The sequence below is a fragment of the Jatropha curcas genome, chromosome 2 (assembly GCF_041381405.1).
Source record: "Jatropha curcas cultivar XTBG-Jc1 chromosome 2, XTBG_Jcur_1.0, whole genome shotgun sequence".
NCBI classification, from domain to species: domain Eukaryota; kingdom Viridiplantae; phylum Streptophyta; class Magnoliopsida; order Malpighiales; family Euphorbiaceae; genus Jatropha; species Jatropha curcas.
In genome coordinates, this window is record NC_143152.1 from 1,180,717 (window position 1) to 1,205,700 (window position 24,984).

The window sequence follows — 24,984 nt, forward strand, 5'->3', positions numbered from 1 at the left end:
TTTGACAGTTGAGTAATATATATAAAGGCCAACATTCATCATTATCATCCTAATTAAATATATTTAAATAATAAAATTCTTTGATAAGCCAAATGAAAATACACTCGTTCAATTTTTCTATCTTACATTCTCGTAAACATTTCACGATTTTCCCTTTTCATGATTCTATCTGCCGTTAAACTCATAATCTTAAAAAACCATTTGCTAAATTAAATATTTAACGGGAAAAAATATTCATATGGAGTCGGGCGATAGATGGTCTTGAATTTGTATATTTAGGTAAAAGTTGAATTAAATAGATTAAGAGAAAAAAGATGGAAGAACCATTATTAATCAACATTCTTGCATTAGTTTAATTTGAAGATTTAGATTGTGAATCTTTGTACCACTAATCTCGTTCCTTTAGCTTTTGCTGCATTTTTAGGGAGTTGTTATTTTTGTTAACTTTCCATGAAATGCTGGAACCCACCAAACAGAATATGATGCCGGCTACACTGTATTATATATTTAACTCTAACAGCTAGAGAGTGACTTTTCTTTTTTTTTTTTCTTTCTTTCTTTTTTTTTTTAAATTCAATATTGATTTTTACCGTTAAAATAATGGCTTTGTTTAATTGGAAGTTTAAATCTCTTCTCGACTTCCCAAAATATGCATGACAAGTTCTAAACATCATCGATCACTATGTTTGTAATAATATATTGATTCCCTTTTTTGATTTTTAGTGAATTCTTTGTAATTGTCTGTAGAAAATTCCCTTACTTTTTAAGTATTCTTTTAAATATAATTGACATATATTCATAAGTTTCTTAGTTCTAAGTCATTATCCAATTTAATAATAAATAATAAAAAATCTATCTTTATTTGTACATACGACACGTTTGCGGGTAAATTTAATACCATATTAATAAAATGGACTAAGTCTATTGAGATTGCTCTGAAAATTATAAAAAATATTACTTTATTTAGTAAAAATAAAAGTAAAATTGAAAAAATTAATTAACTGTCACGACCCATTTCCGTGGGTCGGACCGGCACTAGGACCTGGGTGGGCTTAAGGCCCCCGAAGCCCGTAGTAAGCCTAACTTATTTAAATCTCACAGTCTATTCATAATTATGGATTCAGGCCCATTAACTTATTATACATATGCATTCAAAATACAATTCATATATTTAATATGGACTTTATTATTTATTTACAACCCAACTGGAATACAATTGCGGAACTCTACCTTTATATTTACATCGTTATTTCTATCCTTAACAGTCTTCTACAATAAGTGTCTCAACTCTACAAGGCTTTTCTTTCTTTCTATTACCTGAAAAAAAAATAGTAGGCAGGGGTGAGCGCCAAACTCAATGAGTAGGGTTAGATAACCCTCTCACCCCACACAATCACACAGATGCTAAATATTTTTATCTAGTTACCGTTTAATTATATGATCATGCAGTTTGTCACACAAATGGCAGTACAACAGCAATCACAAGTATCATCACCTTCATATAATCACATCACGTGGAAATTAGTCAGTGGCACCACCTGAAACCCCAACGAGCCGTCCTCACACATGGCTCGCCCTCTCATACATGTGCACCGGGGAGCCGATCCCCCATACGGCCAACTGGTCTAATCCTCACTGACCAGTCCTCTCATTGTTTTTCCATTCTCTCTTTTCTTTTCCATACCCACAGGAGGCAACCCGGTGGTCTCCATCCAATCTAGATCATCAAGTGCTCACAACAGGAGGCCACCCTGCGGGCTACAATCAAATCTAGATTATCAGGTGCGCAACAACAAGAAGCCATCCTGTGGTTTTCCATACAATCCATATCATCAGGTGCACACGGGGGAGCCGATCTCCCATTTTCCCGGCCGACGGTCAAATTTCATATCATATCATATTCAGGATCCATATCACAGACCGTCCTCACAAACCCATGGTGGTCCACGTCATCCCAATTCCACACAAACAAGGCATAGTGTATTCACAGCACAAGTAATCAAACAATTTTTAATATCAACAAATGGTGCATCATAATATGGCAATTCAATAAAATAATGCATGATAACATTTAGCCGTGAATGCATGAATGCAGGCGGATGATACTAGTTATCTAACACTACTCACTGTTTTTGTTGTCCTTAAAAGGACTGCCTTTCCTATTGTGCGCTCCCAGCCTTTGTCTTCACAGTCCGAGACTTTATACGTTTCTATATAATAAGAAAATTCTACATAAGAATTCTAATTTGGGAAAAGCAGTTTACATTCATTTATTTGTTTTCGTTACTCGTCGGTTCACTAACTTATCAAACTAAACTGTATATCTATAGTGCATCTTTATTTGATTTAGTTCTTCTAATTTATTCATTGAGTAGAACGTCTAATTATTTGGTAATTAATATTTTATGATAATACTAATCAAAACATCAATATGATTAATGATAATAATATTAATAATGATAATGCGATTGATCATATAATATTCATAACATTAATAACTTTAGTCGGTATTTAATTCCCTGAACTACATATAAATTCGTTCCTCTTGTTTATTTATTTATTTGATTATTTATCGCTCTCATAATCTTATTCTATATTTTTAATTTCTATGAATAATTTAATCGCTATAAGTAATTTAATTTCTAAAATACAATTTATTTTCTAACGACTTTTCGGCAGCATCCGCCCAAAAAATTGGATTATCCACCTGGTAAAATATCAACATTATATCAATTAATTCCAAACCACACAGCCCATCCATCGGGCAATCAACTCAATCAACAAATCCCATCCTCCACATTTTCCGTACCAACATACATTTATAAATTTTCTTTAATTCCATACATCTGACTTATCTGACTTTTCAATTAATTTAGGTTAATACCGTATTAAATTTTAACTAAATATTGTTAATAAATTAATAAATCAACACGAATTGCTTTTAATTTAACTCCTCAAAAGTTAGTTCATACTGTATTTACTTTCTATATTTCATTAATCAATAATTCAATACTACTTAAATTAATTTTCACCACATAAAATTAATTAACTACGCAAAATGACTAAAATTAAGTTAACTAAATTAATGAACTAAATTAATTAACTACAATAATTAAATTTAATTCAAGTAACGAAAATCATTAAAATTAATTTTTACCTCAAAATATAAATTTGTCGAATTTTCGCTAGATCGGAGATTTTTACACATGCCAGATCGAAGAGCAGTAGCTGCCAGTGGCCGGATCCGACTGACAGTGCCGGAGAGAGGCGGAGACGGCGCGAAGAAGCTGGACAGGCTCGTTCCTGGTGGTCGGAGGCACACTGGAGCGGCGGCAGGGCGGTGGCGCGACAGATCTGTTGAGGCGCGATGCAGTCCTCTCTAGACTGCTGTCTCCGCTTGGTTCGAGCGGAGGGAGGGGCGGAACGGCAAGCTTGCCGAGGTCGAGCTGTCGCGGGGAGCAGCGGTGGCGCGCGAGGAGGTCCGATCAGCTGGGGGTGTCGCGCGACGCTGCTGCTGTTTTGCCTCGTCAAGAACACAGACGCAGTGAAGGGAAAAGAAGGAAAGAAAAAAAGGAAGAAGAAGAAGAAGAAGAAAAAGAAGAAGAAGAAGAAGGGAGGAGCAGTGGCTGGGGAGGTTGTCGGTGAACTGGAGGCGCAGGACTCAATGAGTGAGGGAGATAAGCGTTGAATATAGAGAGGAGGAAGTTTCTAGATGTTTTGGGTCGAACCGGTTCGATTCGATTCGATTCGGCCCAAATCTTTGGTTTTCAACTGGTTTTCGGCTTTTTCAATCGATTTTCGGTTCGGTTTCTCACAGTATTCGCACTAAAATATTAATATTAATTTCCAAGCTGTCGGTTCATTAAATTTAATTGGATAATGTTTGAAAATAAAAATTCAGGGTATTACAATCTCCCCCCCTTAAGACAATTCGTCCTCGAATTGAATCTAATGGGAAAGAATAAGAATGGACGCATGGAAAATTGTAAAGTTATAAGGAATTGCTTCCAATACCAAGGAGACAGCTCAAAAACGAAAATACAGGTCAAGGGAATAAAGTGAGTGGGGTATTCTGATTGTACGTCTACCGCTATAGGAAGCTTTATTACTTAATCTCCAAACTATCATACAGACAGTTGCTAGAAAATCTTTCTTTAAATAAAAATCTTGCAATTAAACGAGTTTTATAATAAAAGGCTTAATACATATATTTTTCCAAAATTAAATTTTATTACACATTTCTTTATGAAAACCAAATATAATTTGCAAAAAGCAAAACAATTTGAAATTTAATTTATTTATAATCAAAATAGAGTTATTTAACGTACATATGTTATGACTAAATCTTTTCTTACTCAAAACTGAAAAAAATGTTACCTTAATCCAAAATTTTAAGAAAAATTTTCTTATAACTCTCGTTGTCTATATTATCATATGGTTACTCGAGCTCACTCTATCAGTTCCTTTTATACACGTCCTCTATCCTTATCGTACGCTAGCGGAATTATTTAAATAGTTCATTTACTAAGAACATCCCTGCACTATTGGTTATCTTTCTCTATAGGGATCTCCACACCTTCTATTTAATTGCCGTACTTACTTCTAACACTTATTCCTTTAATTATCTTAACATGTATCATTAAAAGTTGACTTTCATAATAACATTTCATTTCACTTATGTTGCTTATTAATTTATCCTAAGGATATTGAAGCATACTTATTAAATATTCCATCCACTTAATTTCTTTATACTATTAATCATTATTTTTCATGGCTTATCCGATCACCATTATTTCAACCTAATATTTATTACTTGCCCCAACTATTTACCTTTTACCCGATACCTATCAATATATAAAAGTCCTCAATGAAATTTCTTAAGTCCCGACTTCATGTCACCTTACAATCCAAATATTACATCTATATATATATATATATATATATATATATATATATATATATATATATATATATATTAATCAAATTCTGCTGTCAGCTAAAGAATTTATTCGTTTCTATATGGAACTTCAGTTTATGCCTTAATTATGAAATACTAGCAAGGCCCTAATTAGCCTTTATAATACTTAAGCTAATCGTTTAATTTTTTCCATCCAAGTTTCAAAATATAGTATCAATTTATTTATCTCATCCTCAACTAATATCAATTAATAACTGTACATTTCACTACTTTAATAACTATTCTCAGACTTTCCTCTTGAAATTTAATTGTTTACTAAATTTATGGGCTGTTTACATCTACTACTGTTATCATTTTCAGATAGCCCCCTAATCAATTTAAGCATTGTCTCACAGAAGGATCAACTTCGAATATTCTTTTTCTTTGCTGCCAGCCATCCTGTCAGGATTTAAATTTATAAATTGTAATATTTATCAACTTTGTCACATACTTACATTGTATTGTATTAACATATCTTTTACTCCAAAACATCCTCTAATGGGGAATAGTTTTCTTATGATTTCGTAAATTACTTGACAATTTAAGTTTCCACATCAAGTCTTTTTACTTCTGTAGTCACAATTTACTACAGTTAAAAAGGCATAGTACTCAAAATTTCTATTTTTAATATATCTATTTCTAAGTTTCACTGCTTTATATCTCTTATTCCCAAGTTAATTCTACAGTTCATTTCTGTTACTGATGTCAAATCTCTTTTTCTTAAGAAAGTTTCTATTTCAATGGTTTCATTTATAATAATAGTTTGCAACACTAGTTATCTCATATCAGACATTTCATCAATTGTCTACTAAAGATTTTTTTTTTTTTTTTTTTTTTTTTTTGAGCAATTTAAAAGTCTTTATTTACTAATAGTTCTAATATACATTATTTCGCTGATATAAATCCTTAGATTAATTGTCTATTCAAAAATTCAACTAATGAGTTATCAACTGCAGCTTAGGTTGACCATCCTTTAGGTAACTGGCTATTTAAAAACTTTTTAAAATAATTTTCCTTTTCCACTTTTAAAAACATCGGCATGTCACTCACACAAAATCTTGAAATTCTTTTAATAGAAAATTGCATTTACTTTTATTTTAAACCAATCTCAATCGTGTAAAAATATTTTCATGCAGTTTGAAAATCAATACTCATTGTATTTTCTAAAACCTTTTGGTATTTAACAAAAATGAATTGTCTATCTCCACGAGGACAATCCTGAAATCATCTAGTTCCAGTCTATTGTTACATATTTCCTCCTAAATGATCCTCTTAAACCAAGAATATACTAATCTCCATCATTACTATTCCTTTCGCTATTACTGGCCTCTCAAGTAGATTGGTCCACACCTTAAATTTTCCCAAAAGTTATTTTCAGTAGTGATTTATATTTTTATTATTATTTTATCTTTATTTATTTAGTTATTTATTTTATCATCTTTTTTTTTTTTTTTATATGTATATTTCTTACATCTGAATTTTACTTCTTTTCCAATTTGTTTGTAATTATTTATTCTAGTATTCCACAGTAGATAAATTAATTGACCATATTATCATCATCGGCTTTTCTATGATTTAACATCCCCTAGTCTTATCCTAATTCTTTAGCCTTTTGATTCATTTTCATCTTTCTTTTATCCTTCATACTAATTGTTCAGAGGAAGTTTTACCTGCTTCTTAATCATGTTTACATTATTTTATATTGCTATAATTAATTTGACCTATTCGGTTAACATTATGTTCTTCACATTCAAGCACATAATTCATTTAACATTTTCTTTTATATTCTTAAGTTTCGCCTTGAATAATTGAGGATTTCTTGTCTATTATGATTATTTGTCTTAGATCCTCCTTTTCTAAATAATTTCAAATAATTTTCGAAGCAGTGTCTCCTGTCGAATCATGGTGTACTGGGTGATCAGGCCATTACACCAATATCCAACTGATCTTCTGCTTCAAAATAAATAGAGGGGATTTAGCAAAACTCAAAGTATTTATTTTATAAACGTCAGTTACCCGGACTCTTTTTATAATTCACTATTATTTCTGTAATTTTAATTCTCGTCCTAAGTTTCATATAGATTTCCTTCCATCCTCATGCACGATGCGTCCATCGGCACTAAAATGGAATTCAATCCCGACTACAGCTCCTTTGTTGGTTACGGCCGATCCCAACATAGGAGTTCTCTATTTAATTTCCTATGTTCCGCAATTGATTCCTAAGGCCCAACTTATGCTCTGATACCAACTTTGTCACGACCCATTTCCGTGGGTCGGACCGGCACTAGGACCTGGGTGGGCTTAAGGCCCCCGAAGCCCGTAGTAAGCCTAACTTATTTAAATCTCACAGTCTATTCATAATTATGGATTCAGGCCCATTAACTTATTATACATATGCATTCAAAATACAATTCATATATTTAATATGGACTTTATTATTTATTTACAACCCAACTGGAATACAATTGCGGAACTCTACCTTTATATTTACATCGTTATTTCTATCCTTAACAGTCTTCTACAATAAGTGTCTCAACTCTACAAGGCTTTTCTTTCTTTCTATTACCTGAAAAAAAAATAGTAGGCAGGGGTGAGCGCCAAACTCAATGAGTAGGGTTAGATAACCCTCTCACCCCACACAATCACACAGATGCTAAATATTTTTATCTAGTTACCGTTTAATTATATGATCATGCAGTTTGTCACACAAATGGCAGTACAACAGCAATCACAAGTATCATCACCTTCATATAATCACATCACGTGGAAATTAGTCAGTGGCACCACCTGAAACCCCAACGAGCCGTCCTCACACATGGCTCGCCCTCTCATACATGTGCACCGGGGAGCCGATCCCCCATACGGCCAACTGGTCTAATCCTCACTGACCAGTCCTCTCATTGTTTTTCCATTCTCTCTTTTCTTTTCCATACCCACAGGAGGCAACCCGGTGGTCTCCATCCAATCTAGATCATCAAGTGCTCACAACAGGAGGCCACCCTGCGGGCTACAATCAAATCTAGATTATCAGGTGCGCAACAACAAGAAGCCATCCTGTGGTTTTCCATACAATCCATATCATCAGGTGCACACGGGGGAGCCGATCTCCCATTTTCCCGGCCGACGGTCAAATTTCATATCATATCATATTCAGGATCCATATCACAGACCGTCCTCACAAACCCATGGTGGTCCACGTCATCCCAATTCCACACAAACAAGGCATAGTGTATTCACAGCACAAGTAATCAAACAATTTTTAATATCAACAAATGGTGCATCATAATATGGCAATTCAATAAAATAATGCATGATAACATTTAGCCGTGAATGCATGAATGCAGGCGGATGATACTAGTTATCTAACACTACTCACTGTTTTTGTTGTCCTTAAAAGGACTGCCTTTCCTATTGTGCGCTCCCAGCCTTTGTCTTCACAGTCCGAGACTTTATACGTTTCTATATAATAAGAAAATTCTACATAAGAATTCTAATTTGGGAAAAGCAGTTTACATTCATTTATTTGTTTTCGTTACTCGTCGGTTCACTAACTTATCAAACTAAACTGTATATCTATAGTGCATCTTTATTTGATTTAGTTCTTCTAATTTATTCATTGAGTAGAACGTCTAATTATTTGGTAATTAATATTTTATGATAATACTAATCAAAACATCAATATGATTAATGATAATAATATTAATAATGATAATGCGATTGATCATATAATATTCATAACATTAATAACTTTAGTCGGTATTTAATTCCCTGAACTACATATAAATTCGTTCCTCTTGTTTATTTATTTATTTGATTATTTATCGCTCTCATAATCTTATTCTATATTTTTAATTTCTATGAATAATTTAATCGCTATAAGTAATTTAATTTCTAAAATACAATTTATTTTCTAACGACTTTTCGGCAGCATCCGCCCAAAAAATTGGATTATCCACCTGGTAAAATATCAACATTATATCAATTAATTCCAAACCACACAGCCCATCCATCGGGCAATCAACTCAATCAACAAATCCCATCCTCCACATTTTCCGTACCAACATACATTTATAAATTTTCTTTAATTCCATACATCTGACTTATCTGACTTTTCAATTAATTTAGGTTAATACCGTATTAAATTTTAACTAAATATTGTTAATAAATTAATAAATCAACACGAATTGCTTTTAATTTAACTCCTCAAAAGTTAGTTCATACTGTATTTACTTTCTATATTTCATTAATCAATAATTCAATACTACTTAAATTAATTTTCACCACATAAAATTAATTAACTACGCAAAATGACTAAAATTAAGTTAACTAAATTAATGAACTAAATTAATTAACTACAATAATTAAATTTAATTCAAGTAACGAAAATCATTAAAATTAATTTTTACCTCAAAATATAAATTTGTCGAATTTTCGCTAGATCGGAGATTTTTACACATGCCAGATCGAAGAGCAGTAGCTGCCAGTGGCCGGATCCGACTGACAGTGCCGGAGAGAGGCGGAGACGGCGCGAAGAAGCTGGACAGGCTCGTTCCTGGTGGTCGGAGGCACACTGGAGCGGCGGCAGGGCGGTGGCGCGACAGATCTGTTGAGGCGCGATGCAGTCCTCTCTAGACTGTTAAGATTTGATTCAAAATTATGTTAGTGGAGCCTTTAGTTGCTGATTTAGTTCCTAGATTTATGTTACTGTCAGTAGTGGCAAATAACAGATTATCTGCTATGGATTAGTTGCAGATTTTTTAGGCTATTTTTGCTGTTCAGTTCTTATGTAATGCCTATAAAAGGCTCTGTTCTTTTCTTCATTAATATGTAATAGATACAGCTCCACTTTCTCTTCTGTGCTTTTGGTTTCTTAATTATCTCAATTCACCAACATATTTTTGGTATCAGAGCCATTATTTGGGCAGGTAGAGGAGAGAATAAAAACAAAGTGGGGGAAAGAAGAGTGGTTCACGCAAACCTTTCAAATGGCAGTAAATGGCACTGCTACTTCAACTCAACCCTTAATTCCTCTCTTTAAGGGTGAGAGTTATGAATTTTGGGCCATAAAAATGCGAACTATGTTTATTTCGCAAGAATTGTGGGAGCTAGTTGAGAATGGGTGTGAAGACACCGATGATGAGCAAAAGCTTAGAGAAAACAAAAAGAAGGATGCAAAGGCTCTGTTCTTCCTTCAACAAGCTGTATCGGATGAGATTTTCTCTCATATTTCAGCAGCAGCCACCTCTAAGGAAGCATGGCAGATTCTGAAGAATGAATTTCAAGGCTCCTCAAAGGTAATCACTGTAAAACTTCAATCTCTTCGTAGAACATTTGAAACACTTCAAATGGGTGATTCTGAGTCTGTTCAAGCATATTTATCAAGGGCTTCTAAAATTATCTCTCAAATGAGAGCATATGGTGAAAAAATTACTGATGAGACTGTGGTTTTAAAATTATTGAGAAGTCTGTCTCCTAAATTTGATCATGTGGTCGCTGCAATAGAGGAGTCGAAAGATTTATCTGCTTATTCTTTTGATGATTTAATGGGTTCTTTGCAAGCTCATGAAAGCAGGATAAATAAATCATCAACAAAAATTGAAGAAAAAGCTTTTCAAGTGAAAGGAGAGTCCTTTCATAGTAAATCACATGACAAAGTTTCAAATAGAGGCAATTTTCGTGGTGGTTATCGTGGTCGAGGTCGCGGCAGTAGCCGTGGAAGAGGAGGACGTTCTGGAGAACAACGACAATACAAAGATAATTTAATCAAATGTTATTATTGTGACAAAGTCGGCCACAAAGAAGCTGATTGCTGGACCAAGCAAAGGAATGAAGGAAAGCAAAAAAATGAAGGAAAGCATGCCAATGTTGCTGAAGAAGAAGAGAGTATGCTTTTCATGGCTCATTCGATTGATAAAAATGCTGCAAATGCTATTTGGTTTTTGGATAGTGGGTGCTCTAATCACATGTCAGGAACAAAGCAATTATTTAAAGAGCTTGATGAGAAAGAAAAAACAACAGTCCGGTTGGGTGATGATAAGGTGATTCAAGTGGAAGGGAAAGGTACAATTGCCATCAATACTCGCCACGGTAATACTAAACTTTTAAATGATGTGCAATTTGCTCCTAGCTTGGCTTATAATTTGTTAAGTATTGGGCAATTGATGACTAGTGGGTATAGAATTGTGTTTGATGATAACTCATGTTGTATTGAAGATAAGAAAACTGGTCATACCATTGTTAATGTTCCAATGACTCAAAACAAAATGTTTCCACTAGATGCTTCCGTGGAAAACACTGCTCTTGCTGTTAGTAAAATTAATGAATCTAATTTGTGGCATTTGCGTTATGGGCATTTACATGAAAGAGGGTTGAAGTTTTTGAGTCAGCAAAATATGGTTAATGGGTTACCCAAGATTGAATCTGTTGAGTTTTGTGAAGGATGCGTTTTGGGCAAACAAAGTAAGAAATCATTTCCTGTAGGAAAATCATGGAGGGCTGATAGTTGTCTTGAATTGATACATGCGGACTTGTGTGGACCCATGCAAACTGAATCATTTGGTGGTAATCGATATTTTTTATTGTTGATTGATGACTATAGCCGTATGAATTGGGTTTATTTCTTGAAGTGTAAATCTGAAGCTCTTGTTACATTCAAGAAATTTAAGAACTTGGTAGAAAATCAGCTGGACAGCCGTATCAAATGTCTTCGGACGGACAGAGGTGGTGAATTTAATTCTATTGAATTTAATATTTTTTGTGAAGAATGTGGCATTCACAGGGAGCTCACCGCACCATACACACCAGAGCAGAATGGTATTGTCGAGAGAAAGAATCGAACTGTTGTGGAGATGGCCAGAAGCTTGCTCAAAGCCAAGGGTCTTCCAAATTCTTTCTGGGCTGAAGCCGTTGCAACTGCAGTGTATCTTTTGAATATTTCTCCAACAAGGGCTGTCATGAATAAAACACCATATGAAGCTTGGAGAGGCAGAAAACCACGTGTAAGTCACTTAAAAATTTTTGGTTGTATAGCCTATGCTTTAATTAATTCTCAATCTCGCCACAAACTTGATGAAAAGTCTGAAAAATGCATTTTTGTTGGCTATTGTTCTCAATCCAAGGCATATAGGCTATATAATCCTTTAAGTGGCAAAATTATTGTTAGCAGAAATGTGGTTTTTAATGAAGATGCAGAATGGGATTGGAGAAACGCTAAGAATTTAGACCAAGCTCCAGTTTTAGAGAATGATGTTGCTGATTCTTCACCATCAAATGATGCTACTGATTTTTTATCGTCAAATTCAGCTAGTAGCAACTCATCAAGTCCAAACAACTCACATTCTTCCAGTCCAATCAGCTCAAGCTCTTCCTCATCAATTGAAACTCCTCCAAGGAAGACCCGATCCTTGAGAGAAATATATGAAACTTGTTCTTTTGCTTTAAATGTTTCAGATCCAGTATTTTATGAGGAGGCAGCAACAATGGAAGAATGGAAAAATGCTATGAATGAAGAGATAGCTTCAATTCAAAAAAATCAGACCTGGGAATTGGTAAAATTGCCTAAAGGGAAGAATGCTATCGGGCTCAAATGGGTTTTTAGAACCAAGTACCATGCTGATGGGAGTGTGCAAAAGCATAAAGCACGGCTTGTAGCGAAGGGGTATGCCCAACAACAAGGTATCGACTTCGAGGAAACATTCTCACCAGTTGCTCGTCTTGAAACTGTAAGATTATTGCTTGCTGTAGCTGCTCAATTATCTCTTCCTGTTTTTCAATTTGATGTGAAGTCTGCATTTTTAAACGGAGATTTGGAGGAAGAAGTTTATGTTTCTCAACCTGAAGGCTTTGTTGAAAATGATCATGAGGATAAAGTTCTCAGATTGAGAAAAGCTCTTTATGGGCTTAAACAAGCACCGCGAGCTTGGTACAGTAAAATTGATAGCTACTTTTGTGAGAATGGTTTTGTTAGAAGTGAAAATGAGCCCACTTTATATTTGAAAAGAGAAGTCAAAGCTGGATTTCTTGTTGTTTGTGTTTACGTTGATGACATGATTTATTTTGGGTCCAATGAATCTCTTATTGCTGACTTTAAATCTTCTATGATGAGAAGATTTGAGATGACAGATTTGGGGTTACTGCAATACTTTCTTGGACTTGAGGTGAAACAATGTGCAGATGGAGTTTTTGTTGGACAACAAAAATATGCAAGTGATTTGCTAAAAAAATTCAGCATGGTGAATTGCAATGTGGCTTCAACTCCGATGAATTTAAATGAAAAATTACAAGCTGAAGATGGGACAGAAAAGGCTGATGCAACTTATTTTCGGAGAATGATTGGTGGACTGAATTATTTGTCTCATACACGACCTGACATCGCATTTTCTGTTAGTGTCTTGTCCAGATTTATGCATAGTCCAACAAAGCACCATCTTGGAGCTGCAAAAAGGGTTTTGCGATATGTTGCTGGAACTGTTGAATTTGGAATATGGTACACCACAGTATCAAATTTCAGATTATTTGGCTATACTGATAGTGATTGGGCTGGCTCTTTGGATGATAGAAGAAGTACCTCAGGTTACAATTTCAGTCTTGGTTCAGGTGCCATCTCATGGAGCTCAAAGAAGCAGGATACTATCGCTCTGTCGTCTTCGGAAGCAGAGTATATTGCTGCAACTTCTGCAGCATGTCAAGCAGTGTGGCTTAGGCGAGTTTTGGTTGATTTGGGCCAAGAGCAAGTGGCAGCAACTAAAATCTATTGTGACAACAAAGGCACAATAGCAATGGCAAAGAATCCAGCTTTCCACAGCAGAACAAAGCACATTGAAACTCGGCACCATTTCATTCGAAGGTTGGTAGCAAATGGAGAAATAGAGTTGGAATTTTGTGGTACAAATGATCAAGTTGCAGACTTATTTACTAAATCTCTATCTCAGCTAAAACATGCTTATTTTGGACAACAATTGGGCATCTGTGATTTTGAATCAAGAGGGCATGTTAAGATTTGATTCAAAATTATGTTAGTGGAGCCTTTAGTTGCTGATTTAGTTCCTAGATTTATGTTACTGTCAGTAGTGGCAAATAACAGATTATCTGCTATGGATTAGTTGCAGATTTTTTAGGCTATTTTTGCTGTTCAGTTCTTATGTAATGCCTATAAAAGGCTCTGTTCTTTTCTTCATTAATATGTAATAGATACAGCTCCACTTTCTCTTCTGTGCTTTTGGTTTCTTAATTATCTCAATTCACCAACATAGACTGCTGTCTCCGCTTGGTTCGAGCGGAGGGAGGGGCGGAACGGCAAGCTTGCCGAGGTCGAGCTGTCGCGGGGAGCAGCGGTGGCGCGCGAGGAGGTCCGATCAGCTGGGGGTGTCGCGCGACGCTGCTGCTGTTTTGCCTCGTCAAGAACACAGACGCAGTGAAGGGAAAAGAAGGAAAGAAAAAAAGGAAGAAGAAGAAGAAGAAGAAAAAGAAGAAGAAGAAGAAGGGAGGAGCAGTGGCTGGGGAGGTTGTCGGTGAACTGGAGGCGCAGGACTCAATGAGTGAGGGAGATAAGCGTTGAATATAGAGAGGAGGAAGTTTCTAGATGTTTTGGGTCGAACCGGTTCGATTCGATTCGATTCGGCCCAAATCTTTGGTTTTCAACTGGTTTTCGGCTTTTTCAATCGATTTTCGGTTCGGTTTCTCACAGTATTCGCACTAAAATATTAATATTAATTTCCAAGCTGTCGGTTCATTAAATTTAATTGGATAATGTTTGAAAATAAAAATTCAGGGTATTACATTAACACTGATATATAAGTGGTTCATATAAGTGTAGACAAGCAATTTTCCTTGAAGATAATTTTTGAAGCCAAATAAAAATGTTGCAAATTATAAAAAATATTTTAAGTAATGAATAATGAGTTACAGTATTTTAAAATTAATAATTAATAAGCATAATCTCTAATATGCATGCATGAAAAGATATGCTATGTTAACATTTAAAAGGAAGATATTTGGAATTTAAAAGAGAAGATTACAACCTTATGCTTTTAGTTTAAAGATAATTTCTCTTAGAAACTTTTTTCATCAAAAAAAAAAAAAGAAAAAAAGAAGAAAAGTTAATTTTGTTTTTATTTTGTAGATAAGGAAGAATTCTTGTGAAACAAGCTAATTACATAAATTAGAATGATCAATATTTCATTTTAAATTATTGGAATATGTAATTTTTTTATTGATACAATGGAATAAATCACTCTATTTTAACAAATTTATTATTCACCCGTGATTCAATTCGAAATTTCTTATTTAGAAAGTTCTATTGTAAATTGTCCATTATTTTTTAACCATTAAGATGTATAATGATAATACTTTAAATTCAAGAGAAAATTGTAATTATTGAAATTAAGAGTTAATTTTTATATTTGTGTGATATTTGTGTAATTAGATAAAAAAAAAAACTATTTGCACTAGAATTTCCCTAAAAGGCATTTACGTAGAAATTCAAAAATGCATGGTTGAATATTTAAATTCACCTTATTTCTCATACTTCTTCATTGAAAAATATAAATAAAAGAATAATTTTCTTTTTGAAATCAAAAAATAAATTATTTTGAAATAAAAAATTAAAATTATTTCTTTTATTAATTAAGTTATCACTAAGATGGAATTTCCATCCTTCATATATTCATTTCACAAAAAATAACCACAATACCTCAGCAACAGCTAGAATAGGGATAACAAAAGGGGCCCATAAGGAAATGAGCCATGAAATCATGCCACGTGTTAATTAGTACACGTGGCAGAAAGTTAGACCGATGATCTTTAGTGCGAACAGCTAATCAAAGTCCATGCGTAGCCAAGTGGCCGACCTTGTGCCTACGTAGAGACGCAAAGGAGATCCAAAGTAGCGTAAGCGCCAAACTCAGCCATCCCTGTCTAATCATCCAACGGTTGTAAGAAATCTTCAGCCACCACGCTAAATCTCAGCCGTTAAAGATTTCCAAATATTACCTCATTTGTTTATAGCCCTTGTCCCTTACTCCAGGCGTTGTTTTGTTGTTGATTTCTAAGTTACAGGTCGTTTAAGCTTTCTTTCTCTCTCTCTCTCTCTCTCTCTCTTTCTCTCTTCTCTCTATTCTCCATTTTTGATCTTCAACTCTTCTCCATACAATCTTGAAGAATTCAAAAGTTGTTTGGTTAAAGAGTTACATTCTTCCAAGAAACCAATTCTTGCACATTCTGCTTTGAAAATGGTAATCTTGATTCCTGATCATTTACTTTCCTTTTTTTATTAATGTAGGCAGGTGAGATTTCTTTTACAAGTTGTTTCTTTTGGTTTCTTTAATCTGATTTTCTTGGTTGGTGTTATTAATTAACAGGACACATTGTTGGTGCCTCCATGGTTAGAGTCATTGCTAAGCACAGCTTTCTTCTCTATCTGTCGAACGCATGGAGATGCAGCAAGAAGTGAATGTAATATGTATTGCTTAGATTGTAGAGGTGATGCATTTTGCTTCTATTGCCGTTCTTCAAGACACAAGGATCATCAAGTAATCCAGGTGGGTCAATTTGGGTCTCTATTTTGATTCCTTTTGGTCAATGAGGCTTAGATTGGATTAGACAGTGAGTCTGAAACTCATTTTTTGTATCCACATTTGAAAATTTGTGTCAATTATTGGGTTTTGGTAAATTAATTTGGTGTTTATATAGATAAGGAGATCTTCATATCATGATGTCGTGAGAGTTGCAGAAATTCAAAAGCTATTGGACATAAGTGGAGTTCAAACTTATGTAATAAACAGTGCAAGAGTATTGTTTCTCAATGAAAGGCCGCAGCCAAAATCTGGGAAAGGAGTTTCTCATATTTGTGAAATTTGTGGGAGAAGTCTTTTAGACCCATTTAGATTTTGCTCATTGGGATGTAAGGTTAGTAGTACATTACACTAATTTCCCTTCATTACACATTAATTACCTCATCACATTCATCTTCATTATCATCATCATCATCACCATCATCATCCAACGGTCACAATTTGATCAAATTGCCACACCCTTGACCCACATTTCACATTTTATATATCAACATCATAACAACCCTCCATTGTATCATCATCCACTATTGCCCATCATTATTTATATTGTACACATTCACATTGACATATGAATATCAATTTATATTATTATTATTATTATTATTATTATTATTATTATTATTATGAGTATTTTGTATAACAATTTACTACATATAAAATAGCTTGTAGGAGTAAAGAGAAATGGAGATGCAAGATTTAGCTTAGAGGCAAAGAATGAGGAACTAATAGAAAGAAGAGAAGGCATATCAAGAATGGTAGTCTCATCAAGAGAAGATGAAGAATTGCGTGAAGGGTCACAACAAGACATTTACCCGCCCACGCCTCCTCCACCTCCTACTTCTAGTGCAAGAAGAAGAAAAGGCATTCCTCATAGGGCACCTTTTGGATCCTAATCCAAAAAAGAAAAAAAAAATTACAATTAAAATTTGCCCCTTAATTAAACACAATTGGTATATTCCATTCATCTCCATCATTTCTTGCACAAATTGCTCTTTCTTTATTTCCTTAGGGTCAATATCTCGACTAAAGGAATTGTAGGGTACCCTTTTGGTTGGGGGGGGTGTCCCAAAAAAACAAAATAGGGGGTTAGTAAGTTACTTACCCTTTTGGATTTGGGTCCCGTATAACAAAATTCTCTCTTGTGAATTGAAACAATAATGTTATTGATATTTGATAATTGATAGTTTGCAAATTCTGTACATGTCAATTAAGAAATTAAAAACCAAGTCTTTGTTGAGTCTTTTTTATAGGTTTTCATAGGGTCCACCAACCCACATGGGCATTTTACATAAAGAAACAACATCTCCTCTTTTTTTTTTTTTTTTTCTTTAATTAATTACATAAAATTATGCATATTAATTTATTAAAGGCAAACCAACTTTATATGAGCTCAAAAAAGAATTGTGATAGTGGACTTGTTGGTTTCTTTTCTTTTCTTTTCTTTTCTTTTCTTTTCTTTTGTGTTCTTTTTTCTTTAATTTACTGTAAAAAGTTTCAATTTTTTTGCCATGGAAAAGAAAACTATGTGTATGGGATTTGAAAGAGACAAAAATGGATCATATGTACATATATGTAGTTCTTAGTTTTCATTTTTTCGAGTTAACCGAAGGAGCCAAACAATTAGGTAGAGTGATGTGGATTGATGGGTTGTTTGATAGATAAGAAGGTTATTCACTTATTTTCTTTCTATGATTCATCAACTAATTAAAGAAGCAGTTGAGTAATCATAGCTTTTCATTAATGAATTGTCGATGCACGTTTCAAGGGTCTATGATTGGGAGATTATTATTAATTTATATATCACAATCATTAATTTCAAGAATATTTCTATTAATCAATTACATAATTATTCATTGGACCGAACTAAAACACAACCATTAACTTTCATTATGAGATTTTAAGTTCGAGTCATGGGTATGGAACGCCTTTAAAAATTTAGTAGGGAGCAGTTTATTCATTTATTGGCATTATCCAATTGGATACTAGATAATTTATATTAAAAAAAAAATTAAACCAGAGTTATCAATTTTTCTAAGTTCTAATCTTGTTTCTATAAATTGAATTTAAATATATTTTACCATTTGACTTATTCATTTTAAATATAAATGATAACATAATTAGCATTACTTCCTTTTGTTTACACAAATTACTAATGTTTTCTTATTAAACATTTCCAAATCTAATTCAAATAACATAAATCAGTTTTGCATTTTCAATTTTTATTTTTATTTATATATTTTGAAATGAAAAAAAAAAATAAATTTGCCATGATTTAAAAATTAAATTAAAAGATAAATATTATGTATGATCAAAAGAATTATAATTGATGTTTCATTAAATAATAACAACATGATTATTGCATATGAAATTCATGTATCATACATTCCATATTTGCATGGGACAATTATAATTTATTATTATTATTTTGAACTAAGGACAATTATGATTGGAGAATCCTTACATTTAATCTAGGTAAGGGCATTGGTTCTTTCTTTGATTGGTCCATATGGGTATCCAACAAAGAAGAATTAAACCAATCATCAATAGAAAAAGGGGCACAAACCCATTCAAGGCCCATTTGAAAATTATCGAATCATATCCTACCAATAAAGGTTGACCCGTCAATTATATTCAAGCCTTTTTTTTTTTTTTTTTGGAAAGAGAATTATATTAATTCAGGTTTTATTGAGGTGGTAAAGGGTCATTTTCTTTCTATTTCATTGGCTATTGGCCCATTGCTAATTTTTAATTTACTCCCATATATATATATATATATATATATATATATATATATATATATATATAAGATTCATCTTTAAAATTAGGGTATTCTTTTTTTAGTAGGCTGATTTAAGTTGATAAGAATAAAATTTACTTAATGATGCTATCCATTTCCATTGATCAAGGTCTATTAATAATTTAAGAATAATATTTCTGAATAAATCAAATCAATATAAAAGAAATACACTTGATAATTAGATGTGGTTTGATCGATCTTTTCCACTTATATAAGAAGAGAGATTTAAAGTTTTCGGTCTCTCAATTTACAAGAGTTTTCATTAATTTAATAAGTAAAAGGGAGGATTTTCTATTTTTAAAATATTTTGAGGAGGCAAATTATTCGAAAATTCTTCATACTTTGAGTATTAAATAAAAAAATTTAATTAATATGTGAGTTTTTTTATTTAATTTTTATTTTAATTGATTTGATCTATAGATAAGGCCATGAATCCAGTCTTGCAATTATTTTCCTACTCGAATTGACCGGAACAAATTAAAATATATATGATACCTGTGGAAATGGGAAGGATATATGAAATTAGGACAATTTATATCAACTTATTGTCAATAACTTACCACAAAATAAACTAACTATAAACTGCTAGACATAAAAGAAATATTAGGATGGCTATTATTGATTAGCAAGGAAGAATTTCAGTAGCCAAAGAAGTTTGGCCAACCCTCATTAAAGAGAAAGATCTCAATAACCTTGAAGACACACCGTCTATCTGCCTCGCAGATGTTGCTCTATATGATCTATTTTCCATAAGAATACCTTTCAAAGAAGAAGAAGAAGAAGAAGAAGCAGAGGAACCTTTTTCTCTTTCTCGTTCAATATTAATAATAATGAAACTTTGATCCATTGATAAAGACCTCTTCAAAGCCAAGAAACGCTGCTTTTTAACTTCCATAGGCAAAACTAGTGACAAACTATGCCTAACCAACGCTTGCTCTGAACTAGAAACGTTAACACCATTACTACCACCACTGTCGTAACTGCCACCATCATTTCGGCCACTGCAGCCACCATCATCTTCATCTCCATGTTCATGAGATTGAGTTAAATTTTGAGTTATTTCTCTTCTACTGTTAATGGAATCTTTCATAGGTGGTGAAGGTGGAATAATTGGTGCTCTACAAATTGGACAATTTGTATGAGACAAGAACCAATAATCAATGCATGGGACATGAAAAACATGTCGACAATTAGGTAATAAACGTACTTTTTCACCTTCTTGTAATTCACCTAAGCAAATGACACACTCGTTTTGATCAACTCTAAAATTATTATGGTTATTTTTGTTATTTGAGTGGAGAAGAATTGGAATAGATTTAAGAACATTTTCTTCAACTCCTAAACTCATTTCACCTGCTTGAATCGCTGTAGAAATAGAATTAGCCAACCTTGTTTCTCTTCTTAAACAATATTTAACGAACAAGAAATGGTACGTTAGTAATAAAAGACAAGCACCAACTAGAATTGCTAGAGAGATTAGTAATGGAGAGAGGAATGAACCAGAAGGTGGTGGTGGACCTAAAGAAGTATCCATAGATCATCGAAGAAGAAGAAGAAATGGGTTTTTCTGGGATTTTGATCGTGTGTGAATTTTATATGAGGTTTGATTAAATAACGAAAGAGACAAAGACTTATAATTAGAAGGATGTGTTCCATCCATGGCGGGGATTTCTGTTGTTGAATTAATTATTTACTTGAGAGATTCAAGACAAGAGTACAGATGTCATTCTCAGCTGTGGAAGCTGACTAGCTAATACATGTGTGGTAGAGAATTTGACAAATGGTAAATGATGTTAGAACATATATAATTTAAACAAATAAAAAAAGATGGGTGGGTATGGGACTTTGTAGGGCACACCTAATCTGATACTTTAGAATCACACGCAAGTAATATAAAAGTGTTGCACATGGCTGCGTTACTGAAATTATGAAAGTTTAATTATGTTGATGCAATTTTACATTTTGATAATAATCATATTTTTATCAAAATAAAATAATTTTAGGGAGGTTCAATTATGATTCTGTATTTTTACATTATATTTTATATTTTAATAATAATCATATTTTTACCAAAATAAAATAACTTACAGAGATTCAATCATCATCCTATACTTTTACATTATATTTTAACGAAAAATATAATTATTATTAAAATATAAAAATACATAATCATAATAAGTCTTCCATGAAATTCAAAGGGTTGTAACGATAGTCGCGAAAAGTATGAAGTGAAATTTATGCACTACCTTCTTTGAGTATTGCAATTTGCAACCTGGTAAAAAGTGGGCTTGGATGAAGTCCAATACTATAGTAATGGGCTGTGATTTTGAGCCAGGTTTATATTAAATAATTCCCACCAAATCCAATATCATCTTGTGGCCCATTTTAATATTTCTTTTTGCTCTCTTTTAGAATTTTATGCTCATAGTTTTTTGTTTCCCTAACTGCATGGCTCACATGATGTCTCTTCAAATATTTGATTAATCACTAGTATTAATTTAACAGACAATAAAGTCAATATCAAGATATGTTATTTAGCTCATGATCCAAAATAAATAAATAAATAAATAAAAGTTTCACAATCCAATTAATACATTAAAGTCTTCTCTTTTTTAAAAAAAATAAAAAAATAAAAACACTTCAATAGTCATTGGAATCTTAACAAGTGTCTATTTTTTAAATATTTTAAAATTAGAAATTGAGTATAAAAATTAATTTTAATTTTATACTAAATTAAATATTAGGAAATGGATTAAATTAAGAGTTTATTTTGTATAAAAGGAAAAGTTATTCAAATAGAAAGCGACAATACCAAGTTGAATTTGATACCAACCACGTTTATCCATCTCCAATAGATTCCACAGATCCTACACCTCAAAAAAATACCCAATTGAATCTTTTGGTGAAGAATGGTGTCCAATTGTTTTAGCCTCCATCTCCACCACCATAACCCTTCTCTTTTCTTTGCAATACACAAAAGCTCAAACCTTTCTTCATCTCCAATTACTATAACTACAAAACTAGACTTCCCATATGGGAAAATCCAGTTTCTTCGCAAGAAAAAATGTTACTTGTTAAACCCAGTCATGTCATCAAGTCAACCCACAAATTATAGCCCTAAAATTGATGAATTTGAATCTGATCCAACTCTTACCAATGAGGATCTCAAACCAACAACACCTTCTCAAAGAACCTTTTCTGGATATGAAATGGCTAGTCTTTGGATTGGTCTTGTTGTGGGAGTACCATCTTATTATCTAGCAGGTAGTCTTGTTGATCTTGGAATGGCTTGGTGGCAAGGCATAGCTACAGTTGTTGCTGCAAATATAATTCTTTTATTTCCATTAGTCCTTATAGGGCATCCAGGCACACATTATGGTATACCTTTTCCAGTTTTGGCAAGATCTTGTTTTGGAATCCGTGGAGCTCATATCCCAACACTACTAAGAGCATTGGTTGGTTGTGGTTGGTATGGAATTGAAACTTGGATTGGTGGTGAGGCAATTTTTGTTCTTTTACCTAAATTTATTAAACAATCTTCATATTCTCAATATTTGCCTTGGTTAGGGACTTCCCCATTAGAATTTAGTTGTTTTATTGTGTTTTGGGTTGCTCAATTAGCTATTGTCTGGAAGGGAATGGAAGGAATTAGACAATTAGAAAAATACTCTGCTCCTATTTTAATTACACTAACTTCATGTTTACTGGCTTGGGCTTATGTTAATTCTGGTGGTTTTGGTCATATGCTTAGTTTGTCTTCTAAGCTATCTTCCTCAGAATTTTGGGCTCTTTTTTTCCCTTCTTTAACAGCTAATATCAGTTTCTGGGCTACTCTTGCACTAAACATACCAGATTTTACTAGATATGCAAAGAGCCAAACTGATCAAATTATAGGTCAATCTGGTCTTCCAATTTTTATGGGATTATTTACCTTTGTTGGGTTAGCCGTAACCTCATCAACCAAAGTGATTTTTGGTTATCTAATATCAAGTCCAATTCAACTTCTTGAACAAATTGGTGGGTTAAGTACAATGATTCTTGCAATTATAGGAATTAGCCTTGCTACAATTACAACAAATATAGCCGCTAATGTTGTTGCACCAGCCAATGCACTTGTTAACCTTAGCCCATCAAAATTCACATTCAGAAGTGGTGCTCTTTTAACTGCATTTCTTGGAATTGCATTTCAGCCTTGGAGATTGCTCAAGTCAAGTGAAAGCTTTATTTATACTTGGTTAGTTGGGTACTCTGCCTTATTGGGTCCAATTATGGGTATAATATTAGCAGATTATTATCTAATCCAAAGGACTAATTTAAATGTTAAGGATTTGTATACTGTAAGTCCCTATGGTGCATACTTTTACACAGGAGGTTATAATTTGGCTGCTTTGGCTGCTCTTATTATTGGGATTTTGCCAGTAATTCCTGGTTTTCTGCAGAAAGTTGGTATTTTGTCTAGGATTTCAGGAACTTATGTTGTTATCTACAACAATGCTTGGTTTTTTAGCTTCTTTATTTCAGGTTTTCTCTATTGGATTCTGTCATTAACAGGAAAAAGAAAGAAGTCACTGCCTATAGATCCTCTATTGCCTAGTGCATTCTAAGATTTTTTTTTTTTTCCTTTTCTTTTAAGCACAGGAAAATTGTACATCCTTTGTAAAGAATAATTATTACAGTTCTGTTGTAAATTTCCCCATGTTTGTTTGCATTTTGGGAATCAAATTAATTACATTTCCAAGCTTGGATTTTAATATGGCCTTGGATATTTACTGTTTCTGACAATATGGTGACTATTTTATTGCTATAAAATTTCACATTTGTGTTCATTTTGTGTCGACGGTTGAATTAGATTTCAAATATGATTTAATTAAATATTATACAAAAATTTGATAATTATTTATTTTATTGAAAACATATATGTGGATTAAAATAGATAGAAAATTAGAAAAATTTATTAAAATAAATTTATTAAAAAATTATAATTACAATGGCAATATTGAATAAGGAACTTTTAATGCAATATTTCCAGAGAGTTTGTTGATTTATATGATACTCAAAGACTGGTTGTTGGAATGATTAACTCAAGTTTTCCCGTTCACTTTTCTTGCATTCGAAGCCTTTGATTGAATATCTTTCTTGCATTTTCTTGACCCCGCCCCAAAATATTGGGTGATTGGAAACATGCCAAGAGGTTCACTTGAACCTGAAACCCATACTTTTGCAGGGGTGGCCAAAATCCGGTTTTCGGAACCGTCGGAAAGCTGGCCGGAACCGTCGATTTTGGAACCGTTGAGGAATCGGAATCGAAACCGGAACCGTTCGGTTGTAAATCATAACCAGAACCGTTAATTTTTTGTTCGATTCCGATTCCAAATTTTTTGGAACCGAAACCGGCGGTTCCGGAACCGTGGCCACCCCTATACTTTTGAATTTCCTATACATACAGGATTTTTTATACATATAAGGTTGTACCAATAATATTCTAGAATACTCAGTTTTTCTACACGCTAAGTATTTATTTTATTTCTCATCTCCTTTTCTTTTCTCGCTTCACGCTTCTTCCAACTCTTTAACTTTTTTAATTTCTCTCATTCCTCTCACTTTAATTTTTTGTTTCCTTTTGTATTATATCAACGTACCTTTCTTTTCGGAAAAAATAT

At 33.2% G+C, this 24,984-nt stretch overlaps 3 protein-coding genes and 2 long non-coding RNA genes across 5 annotated transcripts; 2 read left to right on the plus strand and 3 right to left on the minus strand.

The window, feature by feature from the left end:
- Nucleotides 1-1,146: 1,146 nt before the first annotated feature.
- Nucleotides 1,147-4,171, minus strand: LOC149498003 (uncharacterized). The gene is made up of 3 exons (XR_016319466.1): nucleotides 3,158-4,171; nucleotides 2,128-2,210; nucleotides 1,147-1,317 (listed from the first exon to the last, which is right to left on the minus strand). It is a non-coding gene; the product is annotated as an uncharacterized LOC149498003 (long non-coding RNA).
- Nucleotides 4,172-7,352: 3,181 nt separating this feature from the next.
- Nucleotides 7,353-9,586, minus strand: LOC149498004 (uncharacterized). Its single transcript, XR_016319465.1, has 3 exons — nucleotides 9,364-9,586; nucleotides 8,334-8,416; nucleotides 7,353-7,523 (listed from the first exon to the last, which is right to left on the minus strand). It is a non-coding gene; the product is annotated as an uncharacterized LOC149498004 (long non-coding RNA).
- A 6,388-nt stretch (nucleotides 9,587-15,974) lies between these two features.
- Nucleotides 15,975-17,772, plus strand: LOC105642310 (protein RGF1 INDUCIBLE TRANSCRIPTION FACTOR 1). The gene is made up of 4 exons (XM_012227111.4): nucleotides 15,975-16,188; nucleotides 16,315-16,494; nucleotides 16,646-16,861; nucleotides 17,190-17,772. The coding sequence occupies exons 1-4, from the start codon at nucleotides 16,186-16,188 to the stop codon at nucleotides 17,418-17,420; spliced, it is 630 nt and encodes a 209-aa protein (XP_012082501.1). The 5' UTR covers nucleotides 15,975-16,185; the 3' UTR covers nucleotides 17,421-17,772.
- Nucleotides 17,773-19,839: 2,067 nt separating this feature from the next.
- LOC110010399 (uncharacterized) lies at nucleotides 19,840-20,990 on the minus strand. The gene has a single exon (XM_020682558.3). The coding sequence runs from the start codon at nucleotides 20,856-20,858 to the stop codon at nucleotides 19,947-19,949; it is 912 nt and encodes a 303-aa protein (XP_020538217.1). The 5' UTR covers nucleotides 20,859-20,990; the 3' UTR covers nucleotides 19,840-19,946.
- Nucleotides 20,991-22,145: 1,155 nt separating this feature from the next.
- NCS1 (permease, cytosine/purines, uracil, thiamine, allantoin family protein) lies at nucleotides 22,146-24,075 on the plus strand. Its single transcript, XM_012227113.4, has one exon. It carries the CDS (start codon nucleotides 22,234-22,236, stop codon nucleotides 23,926-23,928), a length of 1,695 nt encoding a protein of 564 aa, XP_012082503.1. The 5' UTR covers nucleotides 22,146-22,233; the 3' UTR covers nucleotides 23,929-24,075.
- Nucleotides 24,076-24,984: the final 909 nt, after the last annotated feature.